At 35.7% G+C, this 15,548-nt stretch overlaps 1 protein-coding gene across 2 annotated transcripts in view; it reads right to left on the reverse strand.

The window, feature by feature from the left end:
- Positions 1-715: 715 nt before the first annotated feature.
- KIF5B (kinesin family member 5B) overlaps positions 716-15,548 on the reverse strand; it is a 43,319-nt gene continuing 28,486 nt past the window's right edge. The window contains exons 16-26 of one of the 2 annotated variants that reach the window (XM_061178072.1): positions 12,268-12,453; positions 11,500-11,617; positions 10,903-10,964; positions 10,697-10,806; positions 9,833-9,934; positions 8,771-8,831; positions 8,589-8,660; positions 8,336-8,440; positions 7,242-7,458; positions 6,581-6,697; positions 716-3,165 (exon numbers count right to left, since the gene is read on the reverse strand). In XM_061178072.1, coding sequence (XP_061034055.1) covers positions 3,149-3,165; positions 6,581-6,697; positions 7,242-7,458; positions 8,336-8,440; positions 8,589-8,660; positions 8,771-8,831; positions 9,833-9,934; positions 10,697-10,806; positions 10,903-10,964; positions 11,500-11,617; positions 12,268-12,453 — 1,167 coding nt within the window. In that variant the 3' untranslated portion in view covers positions 716-3,148. Of the gene's footprint in view, positions 3,166-6,580; positions 6,698-7,241; positions 7,459-8,335; positions 8,441-8,588; positions 8,661-8,770; positions 8,832-9,832; positions 9,935-10,696; positions 10,807-10,902; positions 10,965-11,499; positions 11,618-12,267; positions 12,457-15,548 lie in introns of both variants that reach the window. The other variant, XM_061178062.1, reaches the window with a different exon arrangement.

Below are 15,548 nucleotides of genomic sequence, written 5' to 3' on the forward strand. Positions count from 1 at the left end.
TCCTGCTTGTGGTCTCCTCTGTTGTTCTTTGTGGCTTGATGCCTTATAAATTAGTAAATAAACCTTTTATTTCAGAATAATTGTAACTTACAGAAAAGTAGCCAAGGTAATACAGAGTCCCCCTCATACTCTTCCTCCTAATGTACCATCTCACATCACCACTGCACCTTTGTCAAAACTAAGAAATTAACTGGCACATTACTGCTAACAGATTTCACCAGTTTTCCCCGATGTCCTTCTACCGTTCCGGGGTCCAACCCAGGACACCGCCCTGCGTCACTGCGTCCGGCTGTCAAGTCTCCCAAGTCTCCTCAGACTTATCTTCCTGGTTTTCCACGACCTTTACACTTTGGAAGAGTACTGGTCAGGCATTTGGTAGAATGTCCCTCTATTTGGTTAGTGTGATGTTTTTCTCATGATCAGACTGGGGTTAACAGTTTTGGGGGAAGAATAACATGGCGAAGTGTCCTCATCACGTATCAGGCTACACTAACGTAAAATAACGTAAGTGAGACGGATGGTTCATCTCTAGCTCTTAATTCTTCAGCCTACATATTTAATACTTGATGTCCAAAGCATATACAATACATTAGGAGACAAAATACATGTGAATATAATGACATATTAGTCACTGTTCTGTCAAGAAAGAAGGCCACTTTGTCATGTAAAATCAACCTAATACGTCACTGAATTGAGTTTTAAGAAAGTCATCACATTTCAAAACATTTTTTCCTCTTTATTTAAACGTAGAAGACATTTACAGCATGCAGGTTAACTAAAATTATATGGCGCCTTCCCAAACCAATTATCTTTGAATGTATCTTCAAGCACTGAAACGAAACCAACACATTCCACAGGTGGACTCAGACTCTTTTCTATCACCTCCTGTCAAATTGAGAGTTATGCACAGCAGTTTTCTTAAATTAGGCAAATAATTAAATTGATCACCATGAATAAATATTACTTTTATTTCACTGAGTTTCTGTTCTGAACCATTTATCAATACCATTCAGAAGAACATTAATATAGTCAGTCAAAAAAAAAGACACTGCAAATTGAAATAAGTGTCAATGTTCCAGATGATCAGAAATTTTCATTTATAAGAGTAAATGCTGTGTTTAATGACCTACCATAGCAAAAGCAGTTCAGTGAAAACAAATTTAGGAAATTCTCTGTACATTTTGTGAAAGTTTGAAATTATAAATAGAAAAGAACCATTAAGATTTTAAAAACCCTAGCATTGTATACTCTGAACCACATGCTAGTTACAATTCATTGTTTGTTACACAGCACCAATACCATGATATATCTTATAAGAATGACACTACCATATTCAGACAAAAGAGAGAAAAAAAATTCTGCTTCATTTAACAATATTGCCCAAAAAAGCAAGCTTTCGTTTGAAAACAAAATACAAATGTCTATGGGAATGCAGCCAAACATTTCTCCATTTAGAAAACTATCACCACAAATAGGCGGTAGCACTTTTTTTTAGTGAACTGCACTGCTTCAATCTTGCTGCTCTACAAGGTTTCATCTCAATTTTTGGAGTGTTTCTTTTGATCATTCCTAAAAACAATACAATAATTTTTAAGGTTGCAGATCATAACAGCAAGGATTTTTGACTGTTAAAAAAATAAATTTATCTTTTAAATCAAAACTATTATAAAAGTGGAAATTGCAACAGTTAAGGAAATAGAAAAATATGCCAATTATGATCTGAGTCTTCTGACTACGGCTCCAAATTTAATACAAACATCTGTATATAAAACTTTTTCGAAAAGTTAATTCTGCCACCCAGATCCTAACACAGAACTTTCCAACTTTCTCTTCTGAGTAACCTTAAATCCCCATTCTCTGCAAATTTCTGCTAACACAGTTGCAGTTACCCACCCCCAAATGATGAAGCAAATATTGAAATCTCTTTCCCTGTTACTTTTATAGCTTCTAAAACAAACTGCTGACTTAGTTTAATCATCTGAGGAAGAAGAACAGGTACACTTAACAACAAAATTACCAGCTACCGCCAACAAAATAATTTATTTGAGGATTGTTAGTGACTTGCAAATAATTTACTACTTCTAGACTAAACAAGAAATAAATTATAGTGTATGACTTAGTGTACCAGGTAAAAAACCTCAGGGATTTCAGACCAAAATTTAACCTATGTATTTATAAATTTACCATATATTTGTCTTGTCCTTCCACATTTTTTCGCAATTTCCATAGGCTATAATTTAGATCAACCAATATGGTACTAACAACATAAAATTATGTTTAATCCTATAGTATCTTAGTTCACTTCACTATATTAAGATGACAAATCATTATCCATCCAATTCTTAATTAGTGGGCTCACCAAAACAAAGCAGGGTGTTTTCATTCCATCAATCTATGTGGATTAAAGCACTGGGAAGAACAGAAATAAATTCCTTTTCCAAACTCTCCTTCTTAAACAAAAGCAAAAGATCTGCTTTTGATATTGTAAAGTATTTCTATTCAAGATAATTCGACAACAGTCATTTCACGAGATAATTAAGTAGCCTTGCTCAGTCTCAAATGTCTAGTTAGGCAGTTTTAAAGGTTACAGTGCTCAAAGAGTAGTTTTCAGAAGCAAACTTCAGAGATGATACAGATAATTTTTAACTCCGAAGTCATTTCAAGGGATTTTAAAGTACAGTACTGACCTGATATAATTTGTGGGCATGTAGTGTTATAAGTGGTAAAATTTAAGACATTTAATCTAAAGGTTCCATTTCCCCTAAAATATTGTTTTAATAAGAAAAGAAAAACAACAAGCAGTAGCAGCTAGGTAAGTTAAACTGAGATTAAAAAATAAACACAAAAAAACAAGTACAAAAAGCACAGTCCTGTATGACACAGTTAGGTTGGCACAGTGAAGACTAAATTTAAGACATGAAAGACAAACTGTGTAATAAATAGGGCCACAGTTGTAAACTGTCGTTTTCCCTTCTAAGACACCAAAATTGCACTCTAGTTGTGTTGGGAAGCAGCAGAGTTTACGAGAAGAGAGGGCAGGAAACAGCTGTACAGGCCAGGTACAATTTATACACTAAAAAAAGGTTGTAATTCTAAAGTTCCCAAGGGATACAGGCTATAGTCATTGATATAATGTCCTCTTCATACTTCAATTACTTTTAACACCTGAAGATGGAAGAAAGCACAGAGAAAAATATTTTTATTTATACAAAACTTGTGTTTGAGATAATCATGAAAAGAATTAAATAAAATATACCAATGAGTTTAAAAACATTTAGCCAACAGCTTCAACCACTTTCCCCAAAACAGAAAAGATGGCAACATTAAATGATTGAATTTCTTTTCCTTTTATATGCCTCCTAAGCAGAGCCATTTAGGGACAGTACAATATTGAAAGGAGGTCACCCTGCATGTTTTTACTCCCCACAAGAGCTATGAGTGAGTGGATGTATAAGTTAGATTTTTTAAAAAAAGAAAAAGATGATTAATAAAATGGCAGCCAGTAGACAGTGGCAGTGACATTAAGCCAAGGACCACTAACTAACTAGTAATGTTACATACATGGTAGCTGTAAGAAACAAAAAGGGGTGGGGTAGGGATAAGCAAGAGGTACATGTGGTGGGGAAAGTGACAGTGAAATAAACAATCCCAGGGACTTCCCTGGCGGTCCAGTGGTTAGGACTTGGCGCTTTCACTGCTGTGCCCTGGGTTCAATCTCTGGTCTGGGAACTTAAGCAGCTGCAAGCCGAGCGGGTGTGGAGAATAAAATAAAATAAAATTAAATTAAATTAAATAAACAATCCCAGCAGCAGGTGTTACCTAGAGGCATCCTTGTGTTCAGCTGCCTATTTACCTCCGTGTTTATTAGAAAACCTCCACCTGTCCAAAGCATTACGCAGTTAGAAGAACCAGCCATGTAAAACTGGGTACTGAAGGTATCAGTATCATTCATACATTGCCATCTTTTCCCAAAATAAACCCAGTGTTTTGAAATGTTTTTCTTAATAATTAATTTTAAAATCTCTACAAAGTATCTAATTTTTTCAACAATTTATCACTTATGTAGACCATATACTCCTCAATCATGGCTTAAGACTGATCGATGCAAGACTTTAAAAAATAATAACCATTATCCTTTGGACCAGAAATGAAACAAACCTGTAGGTGGTTATACTTTTAGTTACTTCAAGTCTTGAAAACCTGGGTTAGCTAGGTTAGCCATCTCCCTCATGTGCTTAAGTGCTGTCATTACACTGCAATCAGCATTCTGCTTTCAAGCTAAAACCTAGCTATATTTAACAAAGGCCATGGACTATCCTCTCTGCAAATGAGATAGGAGTTCAAAGTTCACGTGTGAATTTTAACGTGAGGACAATATCCAAAATGGATAAACTTTTACCTGTATTTATAATTATCCTTTGAAAATTCTTTTGCCCACCTCCACTTCCAGAAAAGGCAGCTTGCATCTACTCAGCACCCGTGCTGTACTAGGTAATGACATCTTAACTTGCGTAATTCTCAAGAATGTCTTTCATTTTATTAGTAAAGGGGCTCAACAAGGTATTAATCCAAAGGGGGAAAAACAGAGGCCATCTCTTAATTGGCAGGAAAACTCCTGTAATGCCTGCTGATGTGACACAATATTAAACACGTATCACCCACAGTGTAGTCTGTAAACATGTTTAAAAGAATCCAATAAATGCTTCTAATAAACAGGGAATTGAGGAACAAGGCAACTACATACAGAAACAACCGAACACATCCGAGAAGGCATATGCTCAAGGAAACTGGCCTAGTCTATTTAGTAAGTCAGTGTCATTAGAAAAGGGGGGGTGTTACTCTAGATTACAAGAGACTCAAGGGAAATAACCTCATGTAAACATCAGTCCTGGATTATTCCCTGGTGTAGACAAACCAGCTGTAGAAGACTTAACCATAAATAAATAATTAGAAAAATCTGAATATGGATTGGTATAATATTAAAAATATTTTGTCAAGTGTGATAATGTTATTGTGGTATGTAGAAAAATGTTTTATTTCAGAGATACATTAAATAGGTCATAAATCCATAATTTACTTTTACACTTAAGAATATTTTAAGAATTTTAAAAGGAGTCAAAACAAGACAAATTAACTGTTAAAAAGTAACTTGCTCAAGCTCATAAAAGTAGAAAAATCAGGATGCAAACTTAGATGGGACTCCAATATCTGTACTCTTTTCACTGTATCAATCCTCTACCGTGTGGACAAAAAACTGTATTAAATTTATGGAAATGTGATTCCTCCAGAATACTGCATAATTTTCCACTCAAACTGAGAGCCAATGTTATGCAAAAATGACAAAGTAAAAAGCAGGATTAAAATAAACTGACTTTAGTACTGTTAGAAACAAACCCAGTCACTATCTCAAAGTTATCTACTGCTTTTAGTTTCCAAACCACCTACACACTTGGGATTTGCTGAAGAATTTAATCTGAGTTCCTGTCATATGATAAAATATTAGGCAGCTATAATCAGTCATGCCGTATAAGAAAATGTTCAGAATATATTGGCAAGTTAAAAAAAGCTGGCTACAAAGTAGCATATATAGAATAGCGTAGTATGTTGGTAGTATGTTATATTAGAATGTTTATTAGACACTTTAAACTTTCTAATTTAAAAGTTATAATATGTAAAGAAAGCTCCAGAAGGATATATACAATATATTGGGTGGTGTCTCTGGATGACATTTATCTTCTTGATAATTATTTTTTTGATAATTCTTCATCCCCCTACAGGGAACAGATATTACTTGTATTTAGAAAGAAACAAACAAGAACTCATAAATCAGTTAGAAAAACCACTCACAACAGGTAAATGGGAAAGGACACAGAAATAATTCACAAAAAACATACGTATATAAATGGGCCAATAAATATACGAAAAAATCCAAATTCATTAATAAATCAATGAGACGCTTATTTTAGCCTATTAAATTGGAAACTTAAAAACTATTAATACTCAGTACTGGCAAAGATGCAACAAAATGCAGTGTCCTTGGCTAAATACAGTTTGGTGCAGTCTTTCTGAAGAGCAGTGTGTTAGTATATGTAAAGAGTCTTAAAAATGTTCATTTTCTCATAATTCCACTTATGAGAATCTTCTGGAAATGATCTGAAAGTGAGGAGGTATAAAAAGATGTTTCATGCTTCAAATTTCATGCACGGAAATTTCAATTTTGGAAAATTTCAAGTATGGAAAAACTGACATAATTAAATGTCCAGTAAAATAGTTATAAACCATGGTATATTCATTAGACAATACCCAGAGCTTTTAAAAATGACCCAATATTACGTTAAGAACAATAGGAGCACAAATTTGAATATACATATAGTATGATCTGAACTATGAAAAAACTAGACGAAACCATGCTAAGTTACTTTTATAATCCCATACATTAAAAAGAAATCATAACACTACTGTGAGAATCCAAAACGCTGTTTAGCCACCAATGGCTGAACATCTCCACGGACAGCTGTGACTCTGAAGCCAGACAAAGAGCACAAACTGGAGGGCGCCACGTGAAGCCACGCCTGCTCACCTCCTCCGCCTCGCACGGCCGCCGGCGGGCCGTTCTGCACAGAGGCACCTCCCCCACGAACTGCGCTGGGATGAGCCGGAGAAGCTGCTGGATGTTGCCCAGGACGAATAGGTTTAGCTGGGATGAAAAACAAACACTGACTTCAGAACAAATAACACACGACCCCAATGACTTGTTAAGTCTCTTTTCTTATTTACAACAAATTCCCAAATGTCTTGTTTTTCTTTGCCTTCTTGTTTCTCAGCGAATCCCTCTATCTCTCTTTTTCTTTTCAGTTACATCCTTTTCTCCAGGACCTATACAATCCTTAGCCTCTTAAAAACCTTATTCCTGCATCAATGCCTAGCAATTAAAGCGTGAAATATCGTGCATGACATTTTCCTGCAAGTCTCTTCATGCTTTCATAACATCGCTCTACACAGTTGCTCCTACACCTGACCAGTCCTGCTTGTCTAGTTCTGATTTATCTCCTTGTCCTGTTAATTAAGGTGGCTACTCCTCAATGCTCTGCATTCCCAACAATGCCACTCTTTGGTAAATTAGAAAATACAAACAAAAACCACCGTGACATCACATAACAAATCAATCAGATTACGTTCTCAAGTAAATAAAAACATTCAAACCAAAGCAAGGTTTAAAGGTTTTATTGTGTCCTACTAACCAATTTGTGCAGAATGCCCTCTTCTGGCCATATTCTTTGACCTGACTGCTTCCTTTATACGATCTACTTCCTGCTGATAGCGTTTGCGATCGCGAGATGCATTTTCTTTGGCCTCTTTCAGCGCCGACTCCAAAGCTTTCACTCTCTCAGCTGTAGCTCTGAGTCGCTTTTCCAGCTTAGGAAGCTCACAGCGAAGATCTGCATTATCACGTACCAGCTAAAGGTATATAGGAAAAATAAGGATTCTGACTTTAACGATGATTTGAAAAAACAGAAACATTTCGTAATTTCTCTTGAAAGAAAAACTACATTTTATATTAAGGTTTTTCCCACTTAGCTAATTTAAATAATTTTGACAGCAACAAAGAATACATATACCCATAAATATCATCCTCACATATGTTTCTCCCCAAAATATAATTTCACTCAATGCTGGGGGACTGGGGAGACTGTTCTTTCTCCCTATGACAATAATATGCTACAGCACAGTGTTAGGTCTCCTCATTAAGATACTGATCTGGTGGAAACAAATATCTTTTTAGATACAGCAAGACCCACAAGTACACATAAACTTGGCAAGTCCAAACATCAGGTTTCTAGTAACAAAGACATACAACAATAAAGTATGCCAAGAAACTTAAGAAGTAAGTAACTGAATCAAATATCAAGCCTTAATAAAAAATAAGCAAAAAACCCCACAGTAAGCATTATTTTAAAAAAAAAATATGAACTGCCTCATTATTGTAGTATTTCAGACTCCGGGGCATTAAATGTATAAAGACCAAAAAAAAAAAAGGGGGGTATTTTAACTCAAAGACTTGTCTACCAGAGATTTTAAAATGACCATGAATAAATTAAGAAAACTAACAGACCTGAAACTCTACAAAGGAAACAACACATGTTTTCATTGACCTCTTGCTAAAGCTTGTTAGGAATATTAACTCCCATAAAAACTGCTAGTTGTTTGTTTATACAATTGCGTGATAAAATAATGGAATGGCTCAGGGTATGAAAATCCTTAGGACTCTGAAGACTCAAATACTTGCCACTCCTCAGATTTTATTGCAGCGAACACCAAATATTCTCCTTGTTACCTGTTTGTGGACTTTGGTGAGTTGTTCAAGATTATTCTCAAGAAAGGAGATTTTTTGCTTCTGAGCAGCACTGCCTCCGGTGTCGTCCGAATCAACCTCGGCGCTCTAGAGAAGACGGGCAAGTGTTATGAGACCAAATAAGGGCGACGCTTACCCCCCCACTCTTATGACAGTGTGAGGCTACTCCACTCAGAATGCAATTAGACACAGTAAGCACCACTATATAAACACCGACCCAGTATTATTTTATTACCTTTTTAACCCTGGTGGCCAGGTCCTGAACAAAGAGCTTCCGCAGGTTGTGTAACGTCTGAAGTTCCTTCGCCTTGAATTAAGAAAGCAGTATTTTTAGAAGTAGGTCTTCAAACTGAGTATAACCAGGGGAAGAACCCATTAAATATTCCCCAATCCTATTTATATCCAAGTTTTTCTTACCACCGTCTCTTCCAAACCCTTCAGGTCTTGTCTCGCTTGTTCTCGTCTATCTTGCATAACCCTAAACAGTGGAAGAATATACAAATACGCTTTCAACTCTGAGTCCATAAATTCTAGATTTATTTAGCAGAAATACTGAATCAAATATTTTTATCTGACAGGATCAATGCTTACATTCAAATAAGTAAAAGATCATCATAGTTTTAAAAAACAGCTTACCAATGTTGTGTCTTTCAAAGAAATTTCTATATGCCTTGTAATTTTCTAAATCTATGGTTTATTAGAAAAAAACTGTCCTAATATAGCAATGGAAGCGATGAAAGAAAATGTGGCAGAATTCAAGGAATAAGGAGTGGTTCTTTTTATATTTTAAGAATATGCATTATCATATAGCATACTGATCTTTATCCAAAATAATTCTGATTAACTGAAAATTACAGAGATTATAAATTATTGCAGACTAAAACATTTTATGCATTTTAAGTTAACGTAACTCTAAACAAAATTATGGCTGAGATTCAGTAGAATTGTTAAAAAATCAACTCTGAGCTGGTCCTGTTGGTGCGCCCATCCTAACCAACTGTTCCTTTGTAAATTGTCTCTGATAAATTCAAGGTATGTGAAAGTTATAATCGTGAGTTTTCTACCTGCTCAGATTACAGAAAACTGTGTGTTGACTATACTTTTAGTCAGTAAATCAAAAACAATAAATGGCAAAAACCTCTGTTCAAAAGGCAAGGCTAAAACAATAATGTTCTTTTATTTATGCAAGATCAAATCTGACAAAAATTCAGTTTTTGTGGCAGATCCTGAAATCTTCTAAATTACCAAACGTCATGTTTTAGGTGACAACCAGTGAAATATTAAGACCTGGCTTTCACTAAAGTATAAGAAAGTATTGCAAGTTTTTAGGTATAAATCAAACCAACTCAGAGGGTTTAAGAAAAACACCCTTTAGCCTACACGAAGTGAAAACTTTATCCACTGGATATTTCTGAGAGTAGTGCCAGTAACTCTCTCGTTTAGCTTTTATTTTTATACTTGAATTAAGGGTCTACTCACGTAAGTTCCCGTAGCTTTCTGCTCTTGTCCTGCTCTGCGGCTTTCAGCTTCTCGTGCTCCGCTCTCAGGCGCCCCTGCTCCAATGCCATCTTCTGGTTCTGGCTGACAAAAGTAAAAACCTCGCAGCGTCAACATCCCCATCTTCTGGAGGCTGCCATTAGAGCTTTCCAACTCTTCAATTCCATAGTCTCACCATTCAAACACGGCAGGCCTCCTCTGTTAGGATGTGCCCCCCAGCAGCAGAAAGAAAGAGGGCTGGGCTACGTTCAGCCACACAGTACTTTTTATACTTTGGTTTGAAACCATAACTTGATTCTGTATCTTTCATCTCCCTGAATTCTTGTCCCTAAATCCATTAACAATAAGCCCCATGTCCCAAACTTTGCCATCGTTTTTTGTTACTCTCCTCTGGTTCCTACTCAAATCATGATTTGGTCACAGATCTCAAATTTCTATAAATTCTGTGCTATACGCATATGGTTCTGGAAGTAGGAAAATGTGTCCCAGAAAAATGGAGACGACAACTCCTATTAAAACACACACTTCTAAAACCCACAATTTCCAATAAAGTTTTTCTCAGTTAAGAATATTTTTTAAAAGTTAAGGAAATGATTCGGAGGAGACAGTGGTATCTATTTGCAATAGTGGCTGAAGTTGGGAATTCTTTACTTTTTACTGAATATTTACATCAAAAGACCTAAGAACATTTTTCAATAATTTCCTATGGAACTTAGAAGTTCCACTCATAAACGAAAAGAATCTTTATTTTCAAGTCAAAAATTGTTTCAAAGAAAAATGCAGGTTTCTAATAAGGATATATTGTCCACCAGTAGTTTCTGCTATCTCAGAGGAAAGCATACTTACTCTTGAAGATCAGTGATAAGTTTTTCTTTTGCCTCGACTTCATCTCTCAAACTACTAATTTGTTTTTGATGCGTTTCTCTGTGGCTTTGGATCTGCTGTTCAACAGCTTGCTAAAATCATTGGGGGGAAAGGATATTAAGTCAGATTACTCAAGATTAACAAGGATGAATTAAAACTGTGAGAATCCAATGCTACATCAAACTTGCCTTAACTTCATTTGCAGTCTGAACTTTATTCAAGTGCTCCTTTTCCATTTCATGCACTTTCTCTGTTTGGGTAGGGAGAGAAAACAGAAGAGAGGAAATGAGCCTTAGAGTTCTTGATATAAACCAAGGGGCAAATGGGTTTTATGAGGCTATGTTCCTTAACAGTACTTGACTTTAAATTATCCAAATGCCAAACGGTAAATCTTGCGCTCTACGCTCAAGACATACTGACTAGTAACCTTAGTTATAGTCTTTGTGTTGATATTATGGTTTCCTTTACTTTCTTTGCCGAATCCTGGAACAGATGGGTTAGCACATGGTAGGGAAATGAAACAGCTTTCCCCTGTGTCAGGACACACACACACACACACACCACTTTATAACTTTGTGGGAAATTCCTAGACTGGCCACTTGACTATTCAAACACGATTTCAAAAGTATGTTTCAAAGGCACATTAAAATGTGTTATTTGTTTACTATTCCAAGTTATCTGTATTCCTACTAATCTCTATCAGTGTGAATGCTGACTACAATTATACTAAAGTCGGTAATAACTTACAATAGAGATATAACTCATAAATAACTGGAAGTGAGTACCTTGTGCTCGAAGCTGGACTAGTTCTTCACTGAGGGAATCCACAGACTCCTCCAGCTGTCTTTTCTTTTGCTCCACATTTTGAAGGTATTCAGTCAATGATCTGATTTTGGCTTCATGCTTTTGGGAAAAACATACTGATATGAAGTGGAATAAAATCTGACACATACTTTGTTGTTCAGAATATTTGAAAGTAAGCAAGTTTCATCGACATTATCTAAACATGTAATACATTTACAGAATAAGATATTTAAACCTAAAATGTTCAGGGGCAAGATTTACAATGATAAAGAATTTAATCAATGAAATGGTCATGTGTACAAGTTTTTAACACTTACAAAATAAGGCACTAAAGGCTGACATATGAGATAATATTCTTACTGTTATCTCCAACTAACATTATTACCCTCATCCCTCCTGCTACAATTCCTATCTTGGTGAATGGTCTCACCCATTTAGTTGCCAAAGCCACAAAACCAGCCCTGCATTTTTATTCACCCTAGAATTCTTCTAGATTCTTCAATAGTCAAATCAGTCACAGCTTTCTAGTAAATTCCTATACGTAACATACACATTACCAAACATAACCCACTTAAATCATTCATGTTATTTTACTGCAGCTAGAGTAAGAAAAACTAACTGAATTAACCTTTTAATGTTGTTACTCAAAATAACCTACAGAAGGTCATTTTTATTAAAACATTTACAATAAATAAAATTTACATACGGCTGTTCAAAAAAATGAGGAAACTTTGTTCTGTAACACATACTTGAGAGATACGAAGCTGGCATGCTGCTAACTCCTTTTCATTTTCTTCCATTTTTTTGTTGCTCTCAGTTTGTGTGCTTTCTAGCTGTTTGCAGCGTTTCACCATGGTTTTCACTTCTGACTTCATTTTGCTAATGTAGAGCCTTGCAACAGTGAACTCTTCATCTATCATGCCAGTTCCCTCAGGCTGCTGTGAGAAAAAGGGAAACAGAAATGAAAGACAGAAATGTCCAGTTTGTGTTTACCCAATTACAACTCTAAAATCTTAAACAAAATTAAATATTTTTAATACTACTCAACATTTGTAGGAAGTCTGGAATTTTTCCTTTTATTAAATATTGTTTTTAATAAAGGGTGAGTAAAGCAGAGCTTAATTTTTGCCTTCCTTACTTCCTAAAACTTAATGTTAATACATGCCTACAAGGAAGATGGATGTAAGCGTAAAAACAAACAAACAACACTAATGAACCCTGCCTCTTTCAATTTTTGGATTTCCTCCTCAAAGGCCCTCTTCAGTAAATTCACTGTTAATCATGTATATGTCCAGTTCAAAACTTAACAAATAATGATGTTTAGGTGGCAGGGAAATGATGACTTTTAAGTTCTCCAAGGAGGAACTGTGGTCAGTGTACATTCCTTAGTAACTTTCATTACAAAATTTCAGTACAATATTCAGTGTCAAAAATAAGGAGCTCAGGGGAATTCCCTGGTGGTCCAGTGGTTAAGACTCAGCACTTTCACTGCTGGGGCATGGGTTCAAGCCCTGCTCAGGGAACTAAGATCCTGCAAGCTGCACAGCACGGCAAAAAAATAAGAGCTTGACCTTCCTGCTAAAATCTGGAACAAGACAAGACACTCTCACCAATTCTATTCAACACAGTATTGGAAGTTCTAGCCAGAGCAATCAGACAAGAAAAAGAAGTAAAAGGTATCCAGACTGGAAGGGAAGAGGTAAAACTGTCATTATATGTAGATGACATGATATATACTATATATAGAAAACCCTAAAGACTCCACACAAAAACTACTAGAATTGATAAAAGGAATTCAGCAAGGTAGGAGGATACAAGATAAACATATACAAATTGGTTGCATTTCTTTACACTAACAATAAAACAACAGAAAGGGAATGTAAAAAAACCAGTATCTTTCAAAATTGCACCAAAAAATTAAAATACTTAGGAATAAACCTGATCAAGTAGGTAAAAGACTTAACTGCCAAAGCAATCCTGAGGAAAGAGAAAAAGGCAGGAGGCATAACCTTCCCAGACTTCAGACAATACAAAGCTACAGTAATCAAAACAGCATGATACTGGCACAGAAACAGACCTATGGAGCAGTGGAAAAGAACAGAGAGCCCAGAAATAAACCCACACAACTACGGTCAATCACACAGCTTTGACACACGAGGCAAGAATATACAATGGGAAAAAGACAGTCTCTTCAGTAAGTGGTGCTGGGAAAGCGGGACGGCCACATGTAAATCAATGACGTTAGAACACTCCCTCACATCATTCACGAAAATAAACTCAAATGGCTTAAAGACTTAAACATAAGACATGACACCACAAAACTCCTAGAAGAGAACATAGGCAAAACATTTCTCTGACAGAAATCGTACCAATGTTTTCTTAGGTCAATCTCCCAAGGCAACAGAAATAAAAGCAAAAATCAACAAATGAGACCTAATCAAACTTAAAAGCTTTTGCACAGCAAAGGAAACCATAAACAAAATGAAAAGACAACCTACGGACTGGGAGAAAATATTTCCAAGTGATGTGACTGACAAGGGCTTAATTTCCCAGATATACAAACAGCTCACACAACTCAGTATCAAAAAAACAAACAACCCAATCAAAAAATGGGCAGAAGACCTAAACAGACATTTCTCCAAAGAAGACATACAAATGGCCAAAAGACACATGAAAAGATGCTCGACATCATGAATTATCAGAGAAATGCAAATCAAAACTACAATGAGGTACCACCTCACACCGGTCAGAATGGCCATCGTTAAAGTCTACAAATAACAAATGCTGGAGAGGGTGTGGAGAAAAGGAACCCTCCTACACTGCTGGTGGGAATGTAAGCAGCTGCGGCCACTATGGAAAACAGTATGGCAGTTTTTCAAAAAATTAAAAAAAGAGTTGCCATATGATCCAGCAATCCCACTCTTGGGCATCCCCTTTTGGTTGCCAAGGCGCAGGAGGGGAGAGAGGAGTGGGAGTTTGGGATTAGCAGATGCAAACTATTATATATAGAACGGAAAAACAACAAGATCCTACTGTATAGCACAGGGATATATATTCAATATCCTGTCATAAACCATAATGGAAAAGAATATGAAAAAGAATGTGTGTGTGTATATATATATATATATATATACACACACATATATATATATAAGTGAATCACTTTGGTGTACAGCAGAAATTAACACAACGTTGTAAATCAACTATACTTCAATTTAAAAAAAGAGAGCAAAAAAATAAGGAGCTTGAGAAGGAAGAAATAAACCTGTCTTTGTCTGCAGATGACACGGTTGTTTAAATGTAACATAATATGTATAAGATCCAGATGACAAAAGAAATCAAAGAAGGACTACATAAATGGGAGACGGTCCATATTCATGGATAGAAGACTCAATATTGAGATGTCAGTCTTTCCCAACTTGATCTACAGATATAATATAATCTTAATCAAAACCCCTCCAAGTTATTTTGTAGATATTGACAAAGTGATTCTAAAGTTTAAATGGTAAGACCTTGAATAGCCAACATAATATTAAAGAACAACAGAGCCGGAGGACTGATGCCACCCAGCTTCAAGACTTATTATAAAGCTAGTAGTAATCAAGATGATGTGGTATTGAAAAAAGAACAGAAAAATAGGTCATTAGAAATGAATGGAAAGCCTAGGAATAGACATACACAAATACAGTCAATTAATCTCTGACAAAGGGAATTCAATTCAATAAATTGTGCTGGAAAAACTAGTCATCCACATGTAAATACAGAAAAATTTAATTTCAGAAAAAAATTAACTCCAAATGGATCATAAACCTAAATGTAAAGACAAAACTAAAAAACTTCTGGAAGATAACACAGGAGAAAATCTAGGTGACCATGGGCTTGGAGATGAGTTTTTAGATATAACACCAAAACCACAATCCATGAAAGAAAAAAATTGGTAAGTTGGACTTTGTCAAAATCAAAAACTTCTGCTCTACAAAAGACACTTAAAAGAATGAAAAGGTAAGCCAGACTGGGAGAAATATTTGCA

Source organism: Eubalaena glacialis, chromosome 2, assembly GCF_028564815.1.
Source record: "Eubalaena glacialis isolate mEubGla1 chromosome 2, mEubGla1.1.hap2.+ XY, whole genome shotgun sequence".
Classification (NCBI taxonomy): domain Eukaryota; kingdom Metazoa; phylum Chordata; class Mammalia; order Artiodactyla; family Balaenidae; genus Eubalaena; species Eubalaena glacialis.